Here is a 19,980-nt window from a genome sequence, read left to right on the forward strand (position 1 = left end):
CCCCGGGGCCGGCGGTGTCTCGGTGCGGGTTCCTCCCGTGTCGTGGTCGGCTAAGCCGGGGTGAGAGGCGCAATGCTGGCGCTGCCCATGTTGACCGAGCCTCCCAAAATAAAGTGTCTCTCCCTGCGCCTCGCCGCGGTGCAGTTCAGTTGTATTCCTGTTCTGCCCTGGCAGCTTTCTTTGGCTTATTGTTGATATTTGTGATTGAAGGGGCACAGCTCCTGGTTTTCTCTGCTTTCTCTTTCGTCTATCCGGCCCGAACACTGCTGCCCTCGCCTTCTGCCATCCCTCCCTTGTTCTTCCTTTCCTGCCTTTCCTGCCCGTCTCTCTCTCTCTTTTTCCAACTTTACCTGAAAGTCTACCTGGCTCGCTGTGCCTCGGTGATTGACAGCGATCACCAGCCAATCAGCGCGCTGCCTGGGCTGTCCCTTTCCCTCTAAGGTGTGTCTCAGGAAGGTGAGCAGCTGTTAAAGAGACAGAGTCGCAGTGTCTCTGGGGAGCTACAGAACTGCAGGGTCTCCAGCCCTGGTCCAGTCCAGTCCAGACAGTGACTCTGCAACAGTCCAGTTCAGTCCAGTACAGCAGGGTCTCAAGGCTTGGTCCAGTCCAGTCCAGTCCAGTCACTGACTCTGCAGCACTGCAGCACTACAGTCCAGTCCAGTCCAGTCAGTGACTCTGCAGCGGTACAGTCCAGTCCAGTCTAGTCAGTGACTCTGCAGTGGTACAGTCCAGTCCAGTCCAGTCCAGTCCAGTCAGTGACTCTGCAGCGGTACAGTCCAGTCCAGTCCAGTCAGTGACTCTGCAGCACTGCAGCACTACAGTCCAGTCCAGTCCAGTCAGTGACTCTGCAGCGGTACAGTCCAGTCCAGTCCAGTCAGTGACTCTGCAGCGGTACAGTCCAGTCCAGTCCAGTCCAGTCCAGTCAGTGACTCTGCAGCGGTACAGTCCAGTCCAGTCCAGTCCAGTCCAGTCAGTGACTCTGCAGCGGTACAGTCCAGTCCAGTCCAGTCAGTGACTCTGCAGCACTGCAGCACTACAGTCCAGTCCAGTCCAGTCAGTGACTCTGCAGCGGTACAGTCCAGTCCAGTCCAGTCAGTGACTCTGCAGCACTGCAGCACTACAGTCCAGTCCAGTCCAGTCAGTGACTCTGCAGCGGTACAGTCCAGTCCAGTCCAGTCAGTGACTCTGCAGCACTGCAGCACTACAGTCCAGTCCAGTCCAGTCAGTGACTCTGCAGCGGTACAGTCCAGTCCAGTCCAGTCAGTGACTCTGCAGCACTGCAGCACTACAGTCCAGTCCAGTCCAGTCAGTGACTCTGCAGCGGTACAGTCCAGTCCAGTCCAGTCAGTGACTCTGCAGCGGTACAGTCCAGTCCAGTCCAGTCAGTGACTCTGCAGCACTGCAGCACTACAGTCCAGTCCAGTCCAGTCAGTGACTCTGCAGCGGTACAGTCCAGTCCAGTCCAGTCAGTGACTCTGCAGCACTGCAGCACTACAGTCCAGTCCAGTCCAGTCAGTGACTCTGCAGCGGTACAGTCCAGTCCAGTCCAGTCAGTGACTCTGCAGCACTGCAGCACTACAGTCCAGTCCAGTCCAGTCAGTGACTCTGCAGCGGTACAGTCCAGTCCAGTCCAGTCAGTGACTCTGCAGCGGTACAGTCCAGTCCAGTCCAGTCAGTGACTCTGCAGCACTGCAGCACTACAGTCCAGTCCAGTCCAGTCAGTGACTCTGCAGCGGTACAGTCCAGTCCAGTCCAGTCAGTGACTCTGCAGCACTGCAGCACTACAGTCCAGTCCAGTCCAGTCAGTGACTCTGCAGCGGTACAGTCCAGTCCAGTCCAGTCAGTGACTCTGCCGCAGGATCTGCAGCCCTGGTCCTGGAGAGACATGGTACAGCACAGCAGGGTCTGCAGCCCGGGTCAGTACGCCACAGTCCAGTTAGTGATTCTGCAACAGTCCAGTCGAGTCCAGTCAGTCTCTCACAGAAACCCACAGTGTTGTAAATGCTAATATTTTCAAAACAACGTAACAAGTCTGATTTGGCCAGAACCTGGGGTTGAAGGGAATGATACAATATTATATTATTATATTACATAATACATTATGGTATGTAAAGTCCAGTCCATTATGAAATATGAAATAATAAGATTCAATTACACTGTTTTGCATTACATGATGAGAGTGCAGTGTTTGGCGCCGCTGCCTCCCAGCTCCTGGGCTCCGGGTCGGATTCCGGGCCTTGGGTGTGTCTGCCTGTGTGGGGACCCTCTGAGCCCAGACAGTCACTTCAACACACAGGGTGATGAATATGATAATAATAATAATAAGAAGAAGAAGAAGAAGAAGAAACTTTTATGATCATCGTTATTATTAGCATCATAAACATGGTCATATTAATCATTATAAAAGTACGAGAGAAGTAAATACGGTTTATTTCACAAAGCACTGTACGCCTTTAAGGGCTTGCAGGCCTTTCTTCGACAAACTTCATTTCCCACATCCCCCCGCTTTCCTTTATAACAGTGCGCATGCGCAGTGAAGGGGCTGGCTCTCCTACGCAAAGAGGTGGTCGCCGTTGCTTCTCTACTCGCCTGCCCAGGTTTGGCTGTGCGTGCTTTCCGGATTGGCCTGGGTCGCCGGAGCCCGGGCCCTGGCACTGGTCCTGGCACTGGTCCTGGCACTGGTCCTGGCACTGGTACGTCGCCGTGTCGAAGTCGGGGAGAGTGCAGGGACGGTGAGGCGGGTAAGGACGCTCCTGCACCACCCGCCTCCAGGTGCAGGTAGATTAGGGTTAGGGTGGCGGTGTGTGGCGTCACAGTGAAACCTTTGAGACAGGACGGGGTTTTGAAGTCGCCTTCGTGGGCCGCACAGATGAGTGGTGGTCCTAGTATCGCGAAGTGGGAATTAACATCCCTCACGGCGTGGGGCGGGAAAGTCGCCGTTACATTAATGACGTCACCGAAACAAAGGTTCGGATCAAGCCCACGGTCTAATTAAGTTGATGTATTATTAATGAACACAGTGGCTCCAGCTACTGTCCCTGTATGCGTCCTATCCTAGTCTCCATTTGTCAAGTTGTCACGCAGAGAACACGCACAAAACGTATTATTAGTGATCGTGATGATGGCTATCTGTATTGTTATGGTTGACATGCTCCGGAGTATAGCCACGTGTTTGGTTGTGCTGGTTGTTGTGGTTATGGCAATGCTTATGGCAATTGTTCTGGTTAGGACTGTTATGCTTATTTTGGTATATATTATTGTCCCCAGTTGGGCACAGGATGCCCAAGCGCAGCTGCCCCTGGACTCAGAGCGCCGCCCCCCAGAGGAAGACGCTTGTGACAGAGAGGGCGCAGGCCGGGGAGGAAGGCAGGAAGGAGGTGTACGGTGAGTGTGCGACAACAGCAGTGTCCCCCCACTCTGCGACGCCTGTCTTCATGGTATTTTGTTTTTTAACCCATGCATTTGTCTATTTCTCTCTCTTTCCTTTTCTCTTTTCTACTCCCTCCCCCTCTCTCTCGCAGAACGGACCCAGGCTCTGTTATTCTCGGGGGCCCGCTCACTCTCTTATTCCTGCCCCCCCGCTGCCTCTGCCTCACCCACCACCGCCCCACCCCTGCAGGGGTCAGTGAGGGGTCAGCTGCGTCTGGGCCCCCGGGGAGAGCTGCTGAGGAGCCCCCCCACGCCCATCTCGGCCCCTCCAGGTCAGAGTGGGGCAGCACCGAGGGAGGGAGGGATGAGGAGAGTGGTACAGTCCACTGAGGGGGGGCGGGGAGGGAGGGATGTAGAGAGAATGCTACAGCACACAAGAGATGGACAGAAGGATGCAGAGTGACAGAGAGAGAGGGAGGGATAGACTGATACAGCACTAAAAAGGAGAGAGGGAGGGAGATGCATGCAGAGAAAGAGAGTAAGACCGACCTCCTTCCCCCCCACCTTCCAGGCTCCCCCCCTTGTGCGGCCTGCTCTCTGTGCCTGCGGCCGCTGACCCTTGCCCGCTCCCCTGTCCGCTGTGCCCGCTGCGAGAGAGCGATGTGTGGGCTGTGCCAGCGCAACTGTGCCCAGTGCCTCCAGGACTACTGCTTCAGCTGCTGCACCCCCAGGTACGCAAACACACACACACAGGGGAGTTGGGGTGTTGTCTTCTGGTTGTAGTTCCAGACCAGTTTCTTGGTTCCTTAATTGGCGCTAATTGAACGATTAGCTGGGCTGAGTTGCATTATCAAAGTGATCGTTCATATTAGTAGTAGTATTCACATTATTGTAAATGTAATAATTATTAATATAATTATTATTATTCCTGTTTGTTTCCCATCAGCTATGAAGGCCCCTATGAGGTGATGGTGTGTGCTGACTGCCCCCCTCCGCAGTGACCAGATTGTCCAGTGATACACTGTACCGTCCTGTGATAGTGCCCTACACTGTCCTGTATTCAGTGTTCCAGCTGCAGCTCCACCCTCGTCTTTGCATTTTATATAAAAAATGTGATTATTTTTCTACCTTTGGTTGTAAAGCTCTGAACATGAAATTTAATACCGGAAATGAACACATTGAATAAATAAATACATCTTTCTTTGTTTTTTGCAACAGTGACAGTGACTTGACTCGGCTTCCCTTTTCGCACCCACCCCCCAGTTTAGACACAACACCCAGCACCAAAACAGAGCACGCCCTAACCGCCTTTTTGTATTTAGTTGTTTTTTTGTGTACATTTTCCCCACATTTTTGGAAATGGAAACAGATATAGAAAAAGACAAACCACCCAACCAACAATATAAATAGTTTATGAAATCGTATTGTACACTCTGCATGACTTCACAGCTGAGAGGCTAGTCACAGGGCGGCACTTGCTGTGGGGCAGGGTCGTAGATGCTACTCGCCAATTGGTCGGGTTCCTGCCAGGTGCTCCAATCAGCAGTCCCCAGAGCAGCCCAGGCATTGTGACATCACCCCGGTGTTCAGACCCAACACTTGCTAGAATCCAGAGTTTCTAAAGAAAATCTGTTTTTTTTGTGTTTTAAAATATGCAAGCCCCCATGAGTCCAGCGCAAGTCCTGCTGCGGTGGCATCCAGGGCAAAGGTCTGGGTTTGTTCCTTCATATGTTTAAGTTCAGTTCAATTATGGAGAGAGGAGGTAGTATCCCAAGTACAGACACACATAGGCTGAGAGACACACACAAAAAAGATGCACACTCACTCACGCTCACACTCACACACAGTCCAGACGCCCTCACACTGGCTGCCTGTTCCGCAGTGGGCAGTGCCCTCAGGGTTAAACCACACGTCTGTCCCTGTCTGCCCCGCCCTGCGCTGGCGACATCAGTGTCCCCCTCATTGCGGGGGCGTCTGGGCCTCGGTCTTGCTGCGCTTGAGAGGCAGGTCGTGGTTGTGGGCCTTGCGGATGTGCCGGTACAGATCGCCCGACTGCGTGTAACTGCGGTAGCAGTAGCGGCACTCGTAGGGGCGCTCACGCGTGTGCACGATGGCGTGGCGCCGCAGCGTGTAGGCGCAGGAGAAGGTCTTGCCGCACGTGGTGCAGGTGGGCACCTCCTCCACGTAGGTCGCCAGCGAGTCGTGAAAGTCCTGGAAGTACACGGGGTCGGGGTGTGTGGCAGCGGGCAGCAGGTGGGCGGAGTGGGGGTGGGCAAGGGAGCCGGAGGGGGAGGGGAAGGCCGGGGGCGGAGCAGGGGCAGAGCTGTGGGGGGCCAGGGGAGGTGGTGGCGGGGCCAGAGGGTGCAGGTTGAGGGGGTCACCACCACCGCCGCCACCGGAGTGGGACAGGAAGAGGGTGTGTGGCGGCAGGAAGTGGGGGTTGCCAACCATGTGAGCGGCCAATGCTGCTTCCTCATCCTCCTCCTCCCCCACCTCCTCCTCCTCCTCCTCCTCGTCTTCCTCCTCCAGCCCCCTGCCCTGGTCCTCCAGCCCCTCATCTTCATCCTCCTCTTCATCCCCCTCACCCTCTCTCTGAAAGAGGCCTTCCATCTCTTCAAGTTCCTCGTCCGAAATAATTATGGCTTCCACTTTGACTTTGCTGGGATCCACCTCCAGTCCCTCCCCCTCTCTTATCCCCTCCTCCTCCTCACCTTCCTCCTCCTCCTCTCTGCTCTCCCGGCCATCGCCCCCTACAGGCAGGAGGCTGGGACTGGGCTGCCCGTGGCTGCACTGCGGGGGTAGCAGAGAGCCCTCCCCCACGCCAGGTCTGTTGTCCTGTGGCTGGTCTGTCCCACCCTGTCCCTCTCCCACCCGCAACTCCTGACCCCCGACCTCTGACCCGACGGCTAAGGGGCGCAACGAGAGAGGAGTGGACCGTGGCGGCATGGGGGTTTCTGGTCCAGTCAGTGTGCCAAACTGGGCCAAATCAGAGCCCTCACTGGTAAGAGGCTGGCCAGGGCTGGTGCTGCTGCCCGGTTGGGGAGTGTGGGAGTGGGAGTGGGCAGCAGAGGCAGAGCTGGGGTAGGATAACCCAGGCAGGAGGAAGGAGGAGGAGGAGGAGGCAGTGGGAGGGGGGGGCTGCTGTGTGTGGAAGTGGGGTGTGGGGTAGGTCTCGGTGGAGCTGCAAGGGCTGGCCAGACCGGTGTCCCCCTGACTGCGGGGCCGGGGCAGGGGGCCGGCAGACCCCGCTCTGCCCCCCCCACACCCCACCTCAGGCTCCATGCCCGGCTGGGTGGTGTCAGCCACGTCTGAAATGGACCCCCCAGCAAATCGGACCAGGGCAGACTGGGAGGAGGAGGAGGAGGAGGAGGAGGAGTGGTGGTGGGAGTGGGAGTGGGAGTGGGTGTGGGAGGGGGGGAGCATGGGCGTTGCAGGAAGGGCGGCGGAGGGAGGGGGCTGAGGAAGAGCCAACAGAGGAGGAGGAGGAGGAGGAGGAGGGGGAGGGAGAGTGGTGGGGGAGAACTTGGGGGGGCTGGCGACGCAGGCGGTGTCCGGCTTCCGATCCAGAAAGTGGGAGGAGGGGTACGGAGGGGGCGGGGCGCGGCCGGGTCCCCCGTCTTCCTCCCCCCGGCCACCCGTGCTGTCCGCCTCGGCCAGGCCCCGCCCCTGCAGTCGGCGCTTGCACACGCGCACAATGTCGTTCATGTGCAGGTAGCTGGCGGCCGCAAGCACGTCCTCCGGGGGCGGGTGGGCAGTCAGACGCAGGGTGCCCTCATACATGAAGTCCAGCAGCAGCCCGAAGGCGGGGGGGGTGACAATCTCACCGTTGATGGACACCGCGGCCATGGCGGAGGCGGTGGAGGAGGAGGGGCAGGCGGAGGTGGAGGAAGGGGTCCCGGGGGCAGTGGCGAGGGGGCGACTGGTGCCAGGGGGGCCCAGCTTGCCGCCCAAGAGCGGCTGCTCGGAGTAGAACATGTGGAAGAAGGGGCTGCAGGAGGCCAGGACAGCACGGTGGGCCAGGAAGCGGCAGGAGCCGACCAGCACGGTGCAGTCGCACAGGAAGCCCTGTCTCCGCTGGTCCCGCAGCCCCCGCAGGAGCTGCCGGCTGTGGTGGGGGAACTCCATCAGACGGGGGAGTGGAGAGAGAGTGTGGGGAGGGGGCCTGGGGGAAAGAGGGAGAGGTGGGGAGGGAGGGAGTGGGAAGAGCTTTGGGGGAGGGGTGGAGAGGGAGAGTGTGGGGGGAGACAGGCAGGTGGAGGGAGGAAGGTGAGTCTCTCTATCCGTGACCCTCTCTCTCTCGGTCCCCCTTCATTCACTCCAGGCCGCTTCTCCTGTGTGTCTGTGTGTCAGGGCCCCTCTCCCGCCAGCTCTCTCATCCTCTACAGGAATAAGGGGGAGGGGCAGGAGGATGACGCCCAGCGCTCACGCTCTCCGTCACTTGTTTCTCGTCTCCTTGCTGGCGTGGAGGGAGTCCCTCACTCTCTCTTGGCCAAGGAGGAGCAGTCAGATGGCCTCCCGCTCCTTCCTCCTCTCTCTCTCTTTCCTTCCTTCTCCTTCTCTCTCACTCCCGCTGGGTAGCTACGGGGGGCGGTAGGGAGGCAGCAATCTAGACTCAAGAAACAAGTACAGTAGTTCATGTCATTATTATTACTATCACAACACACTTCTCTCTGCAAACCCTGCCATACTGATCCATCACTCCAGGGCCAGGGCTGTATTGTGATCGGGTGTCTGTGGGGAGAAGGTTGTCATGGCACGGTATCCTCTCTGGGTATGATCAGGGCACCGTACATCACACATGGGGATAGTCTTTACCCCTTACTTTAACTATGCAAACCTGTCAGTGCAGATATACTCTACTACAACAACAATCAGGAAGTTTAGTCAAATATTACATCATACTATGTTATATTATATTATATTTAATTAGAACATATGCAAGCCCGCAGCTCGCAGTAATCGCTGGGATGGATCGGAGGGCACAGCGATGGGAGAGCACCTGCAGATGCTAGTCTGCATGTATGACACCGATGATGGAGATGGCAACGGTAATGATCTTATTATTGTTGTTTGTGTTGTTGTTGTAACATGCCTGAATGCAAGCTGCTGTACGGCAGTACCGTGCAAGTGCCCAGGTCCGCACTCTCTCTCTCTGTGCCGGCGTCTTATCCGTGCCCGGTGCCCGGTGCCCGGTACCCGGCTGCCCGCTGCGCTCTGCCCGCGCTCCGGCTTTCTTCCTTTGCCCCTCACTGAGACGGCCTCCCTCGCCGCCAATGCTGACGGGACCCCGGTGCAGTTGCTCCAGCGCTCGGACGCTCCACCTGGCAGCTCCCTCCCCGTCTCCTCCTTCTCCCTGCGCCCTCACGCCGTCGCACCGGCTGTCGCCCCCATAACAATAAGCAGCGCCGCAGCCTCTCCGACACGACGCAGCCGTCTCCGCTCCTGCTCCGAGCACAATACAGCACTGCCCCGGCCCGCCCCGTCGCCACTCGCCGGCCGCCGATTGCACCGACGCGACAGTGGATCCTTGGCCGGCGCCTGCTGTCCGTCACCGCTGGCGTCGCCAATCCGCGGCCCGCTCTTCCCGCAGGGCGAGCTGGGAGTTGTAGTTCTTGGGAGGTGGGCTTGTAGTCGCCGTAGCCGCCGGTCTTACTGTTGTTTACAGCTCTCGGTCTGGGATTGTAGGAGATTTCCCACGTTTTCTGAGTTCCGGATTTGGGATCGGTTCTTTACACCTGTGGGTAATTCCCTGCGAATCGCGTCCGTATCGGTTCCTCATTGACTGTCGTTGAGTATACAGGCGAAACAGGCGAGCTGTCAAACTTGCTCAGCCTGCAAAGTCGAGTTAATGCTATGCGTATATATATATATATATATGCGTAAAGCACTGTATAACCATAATATTGAACAGTTACATTGTAGTATATATTATTATTATTGTTGTTAGTTGTAGTAGTATTAGTTTTATGTTTGTGTTGATTAGTAATCATTACACCGTGCTGAGTTTAACGTGAGGTGCCCACTTTTGCATTGCATTGCAGGCGTGCCGCCCCCGAGCACCTGTCAGCCAGGGGGAAGATGGAGGGAGGAGGAGGAAGAGGGAGAGGGAGAAAGAGGCACAGTCACCGCAGGTCTGAGGAGGTGAGCAAGAGGGGACATGCCCCCATGCCTCGCACTCTGAAAGTGAGGACGACTGCGAATTTAACTGCGCATGTGAATATGCAAATTTATACGGATGTGAACATGAATATAAGTTGAATTTTGAATTTGAATCTGACAATGATTTTTAACGGGAATTGCAGTGTGGAAATTAATAGGAAAATACATTCGAAACAGACTTTGATTATGGTTTGAAATTGTACTGTTTACCCCCCACAGGGCCCTGATGTCCGTCTGTCCAAAGCTCTGTCCTTTGCGCTGCGTCACGGGGCGTCCCAGATGGGGCTGGACATGAGAGCAGGTGCGGAGACGGACAGATGGACAGACACAAAGGGACACACAGACCCACATTTACAGAGAGAGAGACAAGCACAGATTCCCTGTCACAGGCAGACAGGCAGACAGAGAGACACAAGCAGAGAGACTCGCTGTTACAGACGCACAAACAGACCAAGACAGACACAAAGTCACAAAGGGGAAGAAGACGGACAGACTCTCTCTCCCCACTTCCTTCTTGTTCTCCCTCCCTCTCCCTCTCTACTTCCCTCTCCACATCTCTCCCTCTCCCTCTGAATTGACGCAAATTAAAAAAGCGTTATTGGCATGACTAGTTGACATTATATCCAGTGCTCAAAGAACAGGGTAATGGGAGCAATAAACACCCTCTCTCTCACCCCACCCCAGACGGATTCGTATTGGTGGAGGACCTACTGTCACACCCCCAGTTCCGCTCCTACTCATTGGATGACGTGCAGAGGGTGGTGGCCACCAATGACAAGCAGCGCTTCAAGCTCCACCCCCACCCGGAGGACGGGCGGCTCCAGATCCGAGCCAATCAGGGCCACTCTGTGCAGGTGGGCGGGCATTCAACTTTGAATTCTGACAGTGTGGAAGATGGATTTGAATATTATTATTATTATTATTATTATTATTATTATTATTATTATTATTATTATTAAAATCCAGTTTCCTGCCTCTCCCCCTCTGCCACCTCTCCCTCTATCTAAAATTCAAATTAAAAAGTACTTTATTGACAGGTCTCTCTCCCTATCCCTCTATCTCTATCTCTCGCTCAGGTGGCTGGCCTGGAGTTGACCCCAGTGACCCCCGGCCCCGGCGCCCCACCCAGCGCGGTGCATGGCACGTTCCTGCGCCACTGGGCCTCCATTCGAGCTCGGGGCCTGAGCCGCATGGCCCGCACACACATCCACCTAGCACCCGGGCTGCCCGGCAAGGAAGGGGTCATCAGCGGTGAGGAGGGTGGGGGGAGCAGTGTAGATCAACTGACTGACTGACTGACCAGCACACCAACTGACTGACACACTGACTGACTGATACACTGACTGACTGACTGACACACTGACTGACTGACTGACACACTGACTGACTGATAGACTGACTGACTGACTGACTGACACACTGATACACTGACTGACTGACTGAGTGACTGACTGACTGACACACTGACTGATACACTGACTGACTGACTGATACACTGACTGACTGAGTGACTGACACACTGACTGACTGACACACTGACTGATACACTGATTTACTGACTGACTGACTGATACACTGACTGAGTGACTGACTGAGTGACTGACACACTGACTGATACACTGATTTACTGACTGACTGACTGATACACTGACTGAGTGACTGACACACTGACTGACTGACAGACTGAGCATTGTCTCTGTCTCCCCTTGCAGGCATGCGGAGGGACTGTGAGCTGGCCATTTTCATTGATGTACAGAAAGCACTGGGAGGTACAGAGGGATACTGATGACACTGACACTGTCACACACACACACTGACACTGATAAACACACACAGATACTGAGCCTAACCCTGCTTGTCTGTCCCTGTCTGTCTGTATAAGAACATAAGAACATAAGAAAGTTTACAAACAAAAGGCCATTCGACCTATCGTGCTCGTTTGGTGTCCATTAATAACTGAGTGATCCAAGGATACTATCCAGTCTATTTTTAAATGTCCTCAAATTTTCAGCTTTAACCACATTGCTGGTTATTTTGTTCCAGATTGTGACAACTCTGTATGTGAAGAAGTGTCTCCTGTTTTCCATTTTCTGTATAGATGGCATATCTTTCTTCTGGTCAGAGAACGGGGTGCTCCTGACGCCTGGGGACTCTGAGGGCATCCTGGCCCCAAAATACTTCAGCCGGGCACTGAGACTGGCACATCCCCGTGAGTCACACCCTGACACACCCTGAGACACATTGACACACACTGAGACTCACTGACACACCCTGAGACATACTGAGACACACTGACACACCCTGACACACCCTGAGACATACTGAGACACCCTGACACACCCTGACACACCCTGAGACTCACTGACACACCCTGAGACTCACTGAGACACCCTGAGACTCACTGAGACACACTGAGACTTACTGACACACACTGAGACTTACTGACACACACTGAGACTCACTGACACACACTGAGACACACTGAGACACACTGAGACACTGACACACACTGACACACTGAGACTTACTGAGACACACTGAGACTCACTGACACACCCTGACACACCCTGAGACTCACTGAGACACACTGACACACACTGACACACTGAGACTTACTGAGACTCACTGACACACCCTGACACACCCTGAGACTCACTGAGACACACTGAGACACACTGACACACTGAGACTTACTGACACACACTGAGACTCACTGACACACACTGACACACACTGAGACTTACTGACACACACTGACACACACTGAGACTTACTGAGACTCACTGACACACCCTGACACACCCTGAGACTCACTGAGACACACTGAGACACACTGACACACTGAGACTTACTGACACACACTGAGACTCACTGACACACACTGACACACTGAGACTCACTGACACACACTGACACACACTGAGACTTACTGACACACACTGACACACTGAGAATCACTGACACACACTGAGAATCACTGACACACTGAGACTCACTGACACTCACTGAGAATCATTGACACTCACTGAGAATCATTGACACGCACTGACACACACTGAGACACACTGACACACACTGACACACTGAGACTCACTGACACACACTGACACACTGAGACTTACTGACACACACTGAGACTCACTGACACACACTGACACACTGAGACTTACTGACACACACTGAGACTCACTGAGACTCACTGACACACACTGAGACTCACTGAGACTCAATGACACACACTGACACACTGAGACTCACTGACACACACTGAGACTCACTGACACACTGAGACTCACAGACACTCACTGAGACTCACTGACACACACTGAGACTCACTGAGACTCACTGACACACACTGAGACTCACTGACACACACTGAGACTTACTGACACACACTGAGACTCACTGACACACACTGAGACACCCTGAGACATACTGAGACTCACTGACACACTGAGACTCACAGACACTCACTGAGACTCACTGACACACACTGAGACATACTGAGACTCACTGACACACACTGAGACTCACTGACACACTGAGACTCACTGACACACACTGAGACTCACTGACACACTGAGACTCACTGACACACACTGAGACTCACTGACACACACTGAGACTCACTGACACACACTGACACACACTGAGACTCACTGACACACACTGACACACACTGACACACACTGAGACACTGACACACTGAGACTCACTGACACACTGAGACTCACTGACACTCACTGAGACTCACTGACACACACTGAGACACACTGAGACACTGACACACACTGACACACTGAGACTCACTGACACACACTGAGACTTACTGACACACACTGAGACTCACTGAGAATCACTGACACACTGAGAATCACTGACACACACTGAGAATCACTGACACACTGAGACTCACTGACACTCACTGAGAATCATTGACACTCACTGAGAATCATTGACACGCACTGACACACACTGAGACACACTGACACACACTGACACACTGAGACTTACTGACACACACTGAGACTCACTGACACACACTGACACACTGAGACTTACTGACACACACTGAGACTCACTGAGACTCACTGACACACACTGAGACTCACTGAGACTCACTGACACACACTGAGACTCACTGACACACACTGACACACTGAGACTTACTGACACACACTGAGACTCACTGACACACACTGAGACACCCTGAGACATACTGAGACTCACTGACACACACTGAGACTCACTGACACACTGAGACTCACAGACACTCAATGAGACTCACTGACACACACTGAGACACACTGACACACTGAGACTCACTGACACACTGAGACTCACTGACACACACTGAGACTCACTGACACACACTGACACACACTGAGACTCACTGACACACACTGAGACACACTGACACACTGAGACTCACTGACACACACTGAGACTCACTGACACACACTGAGACTCACTGACACACACTGAGACTCACTGACACACTGAGACACTGACACACACTGACACACACTGAGACTCACTGAGACACTGACACACACTGACACACACTGACACACACTGAGACTCACTGACACACACTGACACACACTGACACACACTGAGACTCACTGACACACACTGACACACACTGACACACACTGAGACTCACTGAGACTCACTGAGACTCACTGAGACACTGACACACACTGACACACACTGACACACACTGAGACTCACTGACACACACTGACACACACTGACACACACTGAGACTCACTGAGACTCACTGAGACACTGACACACACTGAGACTGACACACACTGACACACACTGACACACACTGAGACTCACTGACACACACTGACACACACTGACACACTGAGACTCACTGACACACACTGAGACTCACTGACACACACTGACACACACTGAGACTCACTGACACACACTGACACACACTGACACACACTGAGACTCACTGACACACACTGAGACTCACTGACACACACTGACACACACTGACACACACTGAGACACTGACACACTGAGACTCACTGAGACTCACTGACACACTGAGACTCACTGACACACACTGAGACACACTGAGACACTGACACACACTGACACACTGAGACTCACTGACACACACTGAGACTTACTGACACACACTGAGACTCACTGACACACACTGAGAATCATTGACACTCACTGAGAATCATTGACACTCACTGAGAATCATTGACACGCACTGACACACACTGAGACACACTGAGACTCACTGACACACACTGACACACTGAGACTTACTGACACACACTGAGACTCACTGACACACACTGAGACACCCTGAGACATACTGACACACACTGAGACTCACTGACACACACTGAGACACCCTGAGACATACTGAGACTCACTGACACACACTGAGACTCACTGACACACTGAGACTCACTGACACACTGAGACTCACAGACACTCAATGAGACTCACTGACACACACTGAGACACACTGACACACTGAGACTCACTGACACACTGAGACTCACTGACACACACTGAGACTCACTGACACACACTGACACACACTGACACACACTGAGACTCACTGACACACACTGAGACACACTGACACACTGAGACTCACTGACACACACTGAGACTCACTGACACACACTGACACACACTGAGACTCACTGACACACACTGAGACTCACTGACACACACTGAGACACTGACACACACTGACACACACTGACACACACTGAGACTCACTGAGACACTGACACACACTGACACACACTGACACACACTGAGACTCACTGACACACACTGACACACACTGACACACACTGACACACACTGAGACTCACTGACACACACTGAGACACACTGACACACACTGAGACTCACTGAGACTCACTGACACTCACTGAGACACTGACACACACTGAGACTCACTGACACACACTGACACACACTGAGACTCACTGACACACACTGACACACACTGACACACACTGAGACTCACTGACACACACTGAGACACCCTGAGACATACTGAGACTCACTGACACACTGAGACTCACTGACACACACTGAGACTCACTGACACACACTGACACACACTGAGACTCACTGACACACACTGACACACACTGACACACACTGAGACACTGACACACTGAGACTCACTGAGACTCACTGACACACTGAGACTCACTGACACTCACTGAGACTCACTGACACACACTGAGACACACTGAGACACTGACACACACTGACACACTGAGACTCACTGACACACACTGACACACACTGAGACTTACTGACACACACTGAGACTCACTGACACACACTGACACACTGAGAATCACTGACACACACTGAGAATCACTGACACACTGAGACTCACTGACACTCACTGAGAATCATTGACACTCACTGAGAATCATTGACACGCACTGACACACACTGAGACACACTGACACACACTGACACACTGAGACTCACTGACACACACTGAGACTCACTGACACACACTGAGACTCACTGAGACTCACTGACACACACTGAGACTCACTGACACACACTGAGACTCACTGAGACTCACTGAGACACACTGAGACTCACTGACACACACTGACACACAGACTTACTGACACACACTGAGACTCACTGACACACACTGAGACACCCTGAGACATACTGAGACTCACTGACACACACTGAGACTCACTGACACACACTGACACACACTGAGACTCACTGACACACACTGACACACACTGACACACACTGAGACACTGACACACTGAGACTCACTGAGACTCACTGACACACTGAGACTCACTGACACTCACTGAGACTCACTGACACACACTGAGACACACTGAGACACTGACACACACTGACACACTGAGACTCACTGACACACACTGAGACTTACTGACACACACTGAGACTCACTGACACACACTGAGAATCATTGACACTCACTGAGAATCATTGACACTCACTGAGAATCATTGACACGCACTGACACACACTGAGACACACTGAGACTCACTGACACACACTGACACACTGAGACTTACTGACACACACTGAGACTCACTGACACACACTGAGACACCCTGAGACATACTGACACACACTGAGACTCACTGACACACACTGAGACACCCTGAGACATACTGAGACTCACTGACACACACTGAGACTCACTGACACACTGAGACTCACTGACACACTGAGACTCACAGACACTCAATGAGACTCACTGACACACACTGAGACACACTGACACACTGAGACTCACTGACACACTGAGACTCACTGACACACACTGAGACTCACTGACACACACTGACACACACTGACACACACTGAGACTCACTGACACACACTGAGACACACTGACACACACTGAGACTCACTGACACACACTGACACACACTGACACACACTGAGACTCACTGACACACACTGAGACTCACTGACACACACTGAGACACTGACACACACTGACACACACTGACACACACTGAGACTCACTGAGACACTGACACACACTGACACACACTGAGACTCACTGACACACACTGACACACACTGACACACACTGACACACACTGAGACTCACTGACACACACTGACACACACTGACACACACTGAGACTCACTGAGACTCACTGACACTCACTGAGACACTGACACACACTGAGACTCACTGACACACACTGACACACACTGAGACTCACTGACACACACTGACACACACTGACACACACTGAGACTCACTGACACACACTGAGACACCCTGAGACATACTGAGACTCACTGACACACTGAGACTCACTGACACACACTGAGACTCACTGACACACACTGACACACACTGAGACTCACTGACACACACTGACACACACTGACACACACTGAGACACTGACACACTGAGACTCACTGAGACTCACTGACACACTGAGACTCACTGACACTCACTGAGACTCACTGACACACACTGAGACACACTGAGACACTGACACACACTGACACACTGAGACTCACTGACACACACTGACACACACTGAGACTTACTGACACACACTGAGACTCACTGACACACACTGAGAATCACTGACACACACTGAGAATCACTGACACACTGAGACTCACTGACACTCACTGAGAATCATTGACACTCACTGAGAATCATTGACACGCACTGACACACACTGAGACACACTGACACACACTGACACACACTGAGACTCACTGACACACACTGAGAATCACTGACACACACTGAGAATCACTGACACACTGAGACTCACTGACACACACTGAGAATCACTGACACACACTGAGAATCACTGACACACTGAGACTCACTGACACTCACTGAGAATCATTGACACTCACTGAGAATCATTGACACGCACTGACACACACTGAGACACACTGACACACACTGACACACTGAGACTCACTGACACACACTGAGACTCACTGACACACACTGAGACTCACTGAGACTCACTGACACACTGAGACTCACTGACACACACTGAGACTCACTGACACACACTGAGACTCACTGAGACTCACTGAGACACACTGAGACTCACTGACACACACTGACACACAGACTTACTGACACACACTGAGACTCACTGACACACACTGAGACACCCTGAGACATACTGAGACTCACTGACACACACTGAGACTCACTGACACACTGAGACTCACTGACACACTGAGACTCACAGACACTCAATGAGACTCACTGACACACACTGAGACACACTGACACACTGAGACTCACTGACACACACTGAGACTCACTGACACACACTGAGACTCACTGACACACACTGAGACACACTGACACACTGAGACTCACTGACACACACTGAGACTCACTGACACACACTGACACACACTGACACACACTGAGACTCACTGACACACACTGAGACACTGACACACACTGACACACACTGAGACTCACTGACACACACTGACACACACTGACACACACTGAGACTCACTGACACACACTGAGACACTGACACACACTGACACACACTGAGACTCACTGACACACACTGACACACACTGACACACACTGAGACTCACTGACACACACTGACACACACTGACACACACTGAGACTCACTGACACACACTGACACACACTGACACACACTGAGACTCACTGACACACACTGAGACACTGACACACACTGACACACACTGAGACTCACTGACACACACTGACACACACTGACACACACTGACACACACTGAGACTCACTGAGACTCACTGAGACACTGACACACACTGAGACTCACTGAGACACTGACACACACTGAGACTCACTGACACACACTGACACACACTGACACACCCTGAGACTCACTGACACACCCTGAGACTCACTGAGACTCACTGACACACACTGAGACTCACTGACACACACTGAGACTCACTGACACACACTGACACACTGAGACTCACTGACACACACTGACACACACTGAGACTCACTGAGACTCACTGACACACACTGAGACTCACTGACACACACTGACACACTGAGACTCACTGACACACACTGAGACTCACTGAGACACTGACACACACTGAGACTCACTGAGACTCATACATTGAGACAATATGATACAACAACAGACACACCCACACCCACACACACACACACACACACACACACACACACTCATACTAGGAGACACAGACACATCTAGACAGAGTGAGCAGTATCAATCGATGCATACAGGCTATTAGAGTAAGCCCACTGTGCTGCTATCACAGTATGACAGGGGCCCGGTGCCGTACTCTGCCTGGACACCAGGGGGCACCATAGCATACCTTGGCACTTACCATGTTCATTTCCACCCTCCCTTCCCTCGCAGAGTGTGAGCTTCCTCTGGACTAGAGGCGGTGGAGCTGACCTGCAATCAGCTGACCACACCCACAAGGGATGCAAGGAACTGCCATGGGCCCCATGGAGACTTGTTGCAGTGGGAGGAGCCTCCACTTGACCTGCTACAGGGAGTGGCTGGTCAGACTGCTTCCACACAGAGAGAGAGAGGATTTGTAAAAATCACTGTGTGTATAACGTGTGTATTGATATGTTCATTAAATTAGACCACTGGATATTACCCAAACTGTGTGTGTGTGTGTGTGCGTGTGTGTGCGTGTGCATGTGTCTGTGTGTGAGTGTATGCAGAAAGAGCGGCTCTATATTTCTGTACACGCTGTCTGTGGTTTCCTGTGCAAACTGTGAGAAAGAAACTGGCTTTTGACAATCGTGTCATCTGAATACTAACAGTACTGGGGCCCCAATCAATGTGTGGCCCCAGGTGTGTCTTTTTAGTAGAGTACAGGAGCCCCAGTCAGTGTGAGGGCCCCAGGTAGGTGTGTA

At 52.9% G+C, this 19,980-nt stretch overlaps 3 protein-coding genes across 4 annotated transcripts; 2 read left to right on the forward strand and 1 right to left on the reverse strand.

Annotated features, from left to right (window-relative positions):
• The first annotated feature begins 2,537 nt into the window (after positions 1-2,537).
• LOC136764628 (apoptosis regulatory protein Siva) lies at positions 2,538-4,590 on the forward strand. The gene is made up of 5 exons (XM_066718840.1): positions 2,538-2,693; positions 3,268-3,384; positions 3,522-3,701; positions 3,941-4,100; positions 4,316-4,590. Exons 2-5 carry the CDS (start codon positions 3,279-3,281, stop codon positions 4,368-4,370), a joined length of 501 nt encoding a protein of 166 aa, XP_066574937.1. The 5' UTR covers positions 2,538-2,693; positions 3,268-3,278; the 3' UTR covers positions 4,371-4,590.
• Positions 4,591-4,765: 175 nt separating this feature from the next.
• On the reverse strand, positions 4,766-8,868 carry zbtb3 (zinc finger and BTB domain containing 3). Its single transcript, XM_066718837.1, has 2 exons — positions 8,490-8,868; positions 4,766-7,975 (listed from the first exon to the last, which is right to left on the reverse strand). Exon 2 carries the CDS (start codon positions 7,492-7,494, stop codon positions 5,329-5,331), a length of 2,166 nt encoding a protein of 721 aa, XP_066574934.1. The 5' UTR covers positions 7,495-7,975; positions 8,490-8,868; the 3' UTR covers positions 4,766-5,328.
• A 96-nt stretch (positions 8,869-8,964) lies between these two features.
• Positions 8,965-19,717, forward strand: trpt1 (tRNA phosphotransferase 1). Of its 2 annotated transcripts, none has more exons than XM_066718838.1 (8): positions 8,965-9,106; positions 9,411-9,510; positions 9,748-9,829; positions 10,213-10,382; positions 10,605-10,779; positions 11,241-11,297; positions 11,627-11,737; positions 19,469-19,717. In XM_066718838.1, the coding sequence occupies exons 2-8, from the start codon at positions 9,448-9,450 to the stop codon at positions 19,489-19,491; spliced, it is 681 nt and encodes a 226-aa protein (XP_066574935.1). In that variant the 5' UTR covers positions 8,965-9,106; positions 9,411-9,447; the 3' UTR covers positions 19,492-19,717. The 2 variants fall into 2 exon arrangements, with proteins under 2 accessions (XP_066574935.1, XP_066574936.1); XM_066718839.1 differs by having other exon boundaries at positions 8,990-9,110.
• The last annotated feature ends 263 nt before the right edge of the window (positions 19,718-19,980 follow it).

This window comes from Amia ocellicauda, chromosome 12, assembly GCF_036373705.1.
Source record: "Amia ocellicauda isolate fAmiCal2 chromosome 12, fAmiCal2.hap1, whole genome shotgun sequence".
Classification (NCBI taxonomy): Eukaryota; Metazoa; Chordata; class Actinopteri; order Amiiformes; family Amiidae; genus Amia; species Amia ocellicauda.

Coding starts and splice junctions, on each gene's coding strand:
- trpt1 (XM_066718838.1), top strand. CDS start 9,448: ATGGAGGGAGGAGGAGGAAGAGGGAGAGGGAGAAAGAGGCACAGTCAC. Junction 9,511..9,747: donor GTCACCGCAGGTCTGAGGAG/GTGAGCAAGAGG, acceptor TACCCCCCACAG/GGCCCTGATGTCCGTCTGTC. Junction 11,298..11,626: donor TGTACAGAAAGCACTGGGAG/GTACAGAGGGAT, acceptor TTTTCTGTATAG/ATGGCATATCTTTCTTCTGG.
- zbtb3 (XM_066718837.1), bottom strand. CDS start 7,494: ATGGAGTTCCCCCACCACAGCCGGCAGCTCCTGCGGGGGCTGCGGGAC.
- LOC136764628 (XM_066718840.1), top strand. CDS start 3,279: ATGCCCAAGCGCAGCTGCCCCTGGACTCAGAGCGCCGCCCCCCAGAGG. Junction 3,385..3,521: donor AGGCAGGAAGGAGGTGTACG/GTGAGTGTGCGA, acceptor TCTCTCTCGCAG/AACGGACCCAGGCTCTGTTA. Junction 4,101..4,315: donor TTCAGCTGCTGCACCCCCAG/GTACGCAAACAC, acceptor GTTTCCCATCAG/CTATGAAGGCCCCTATGAGG.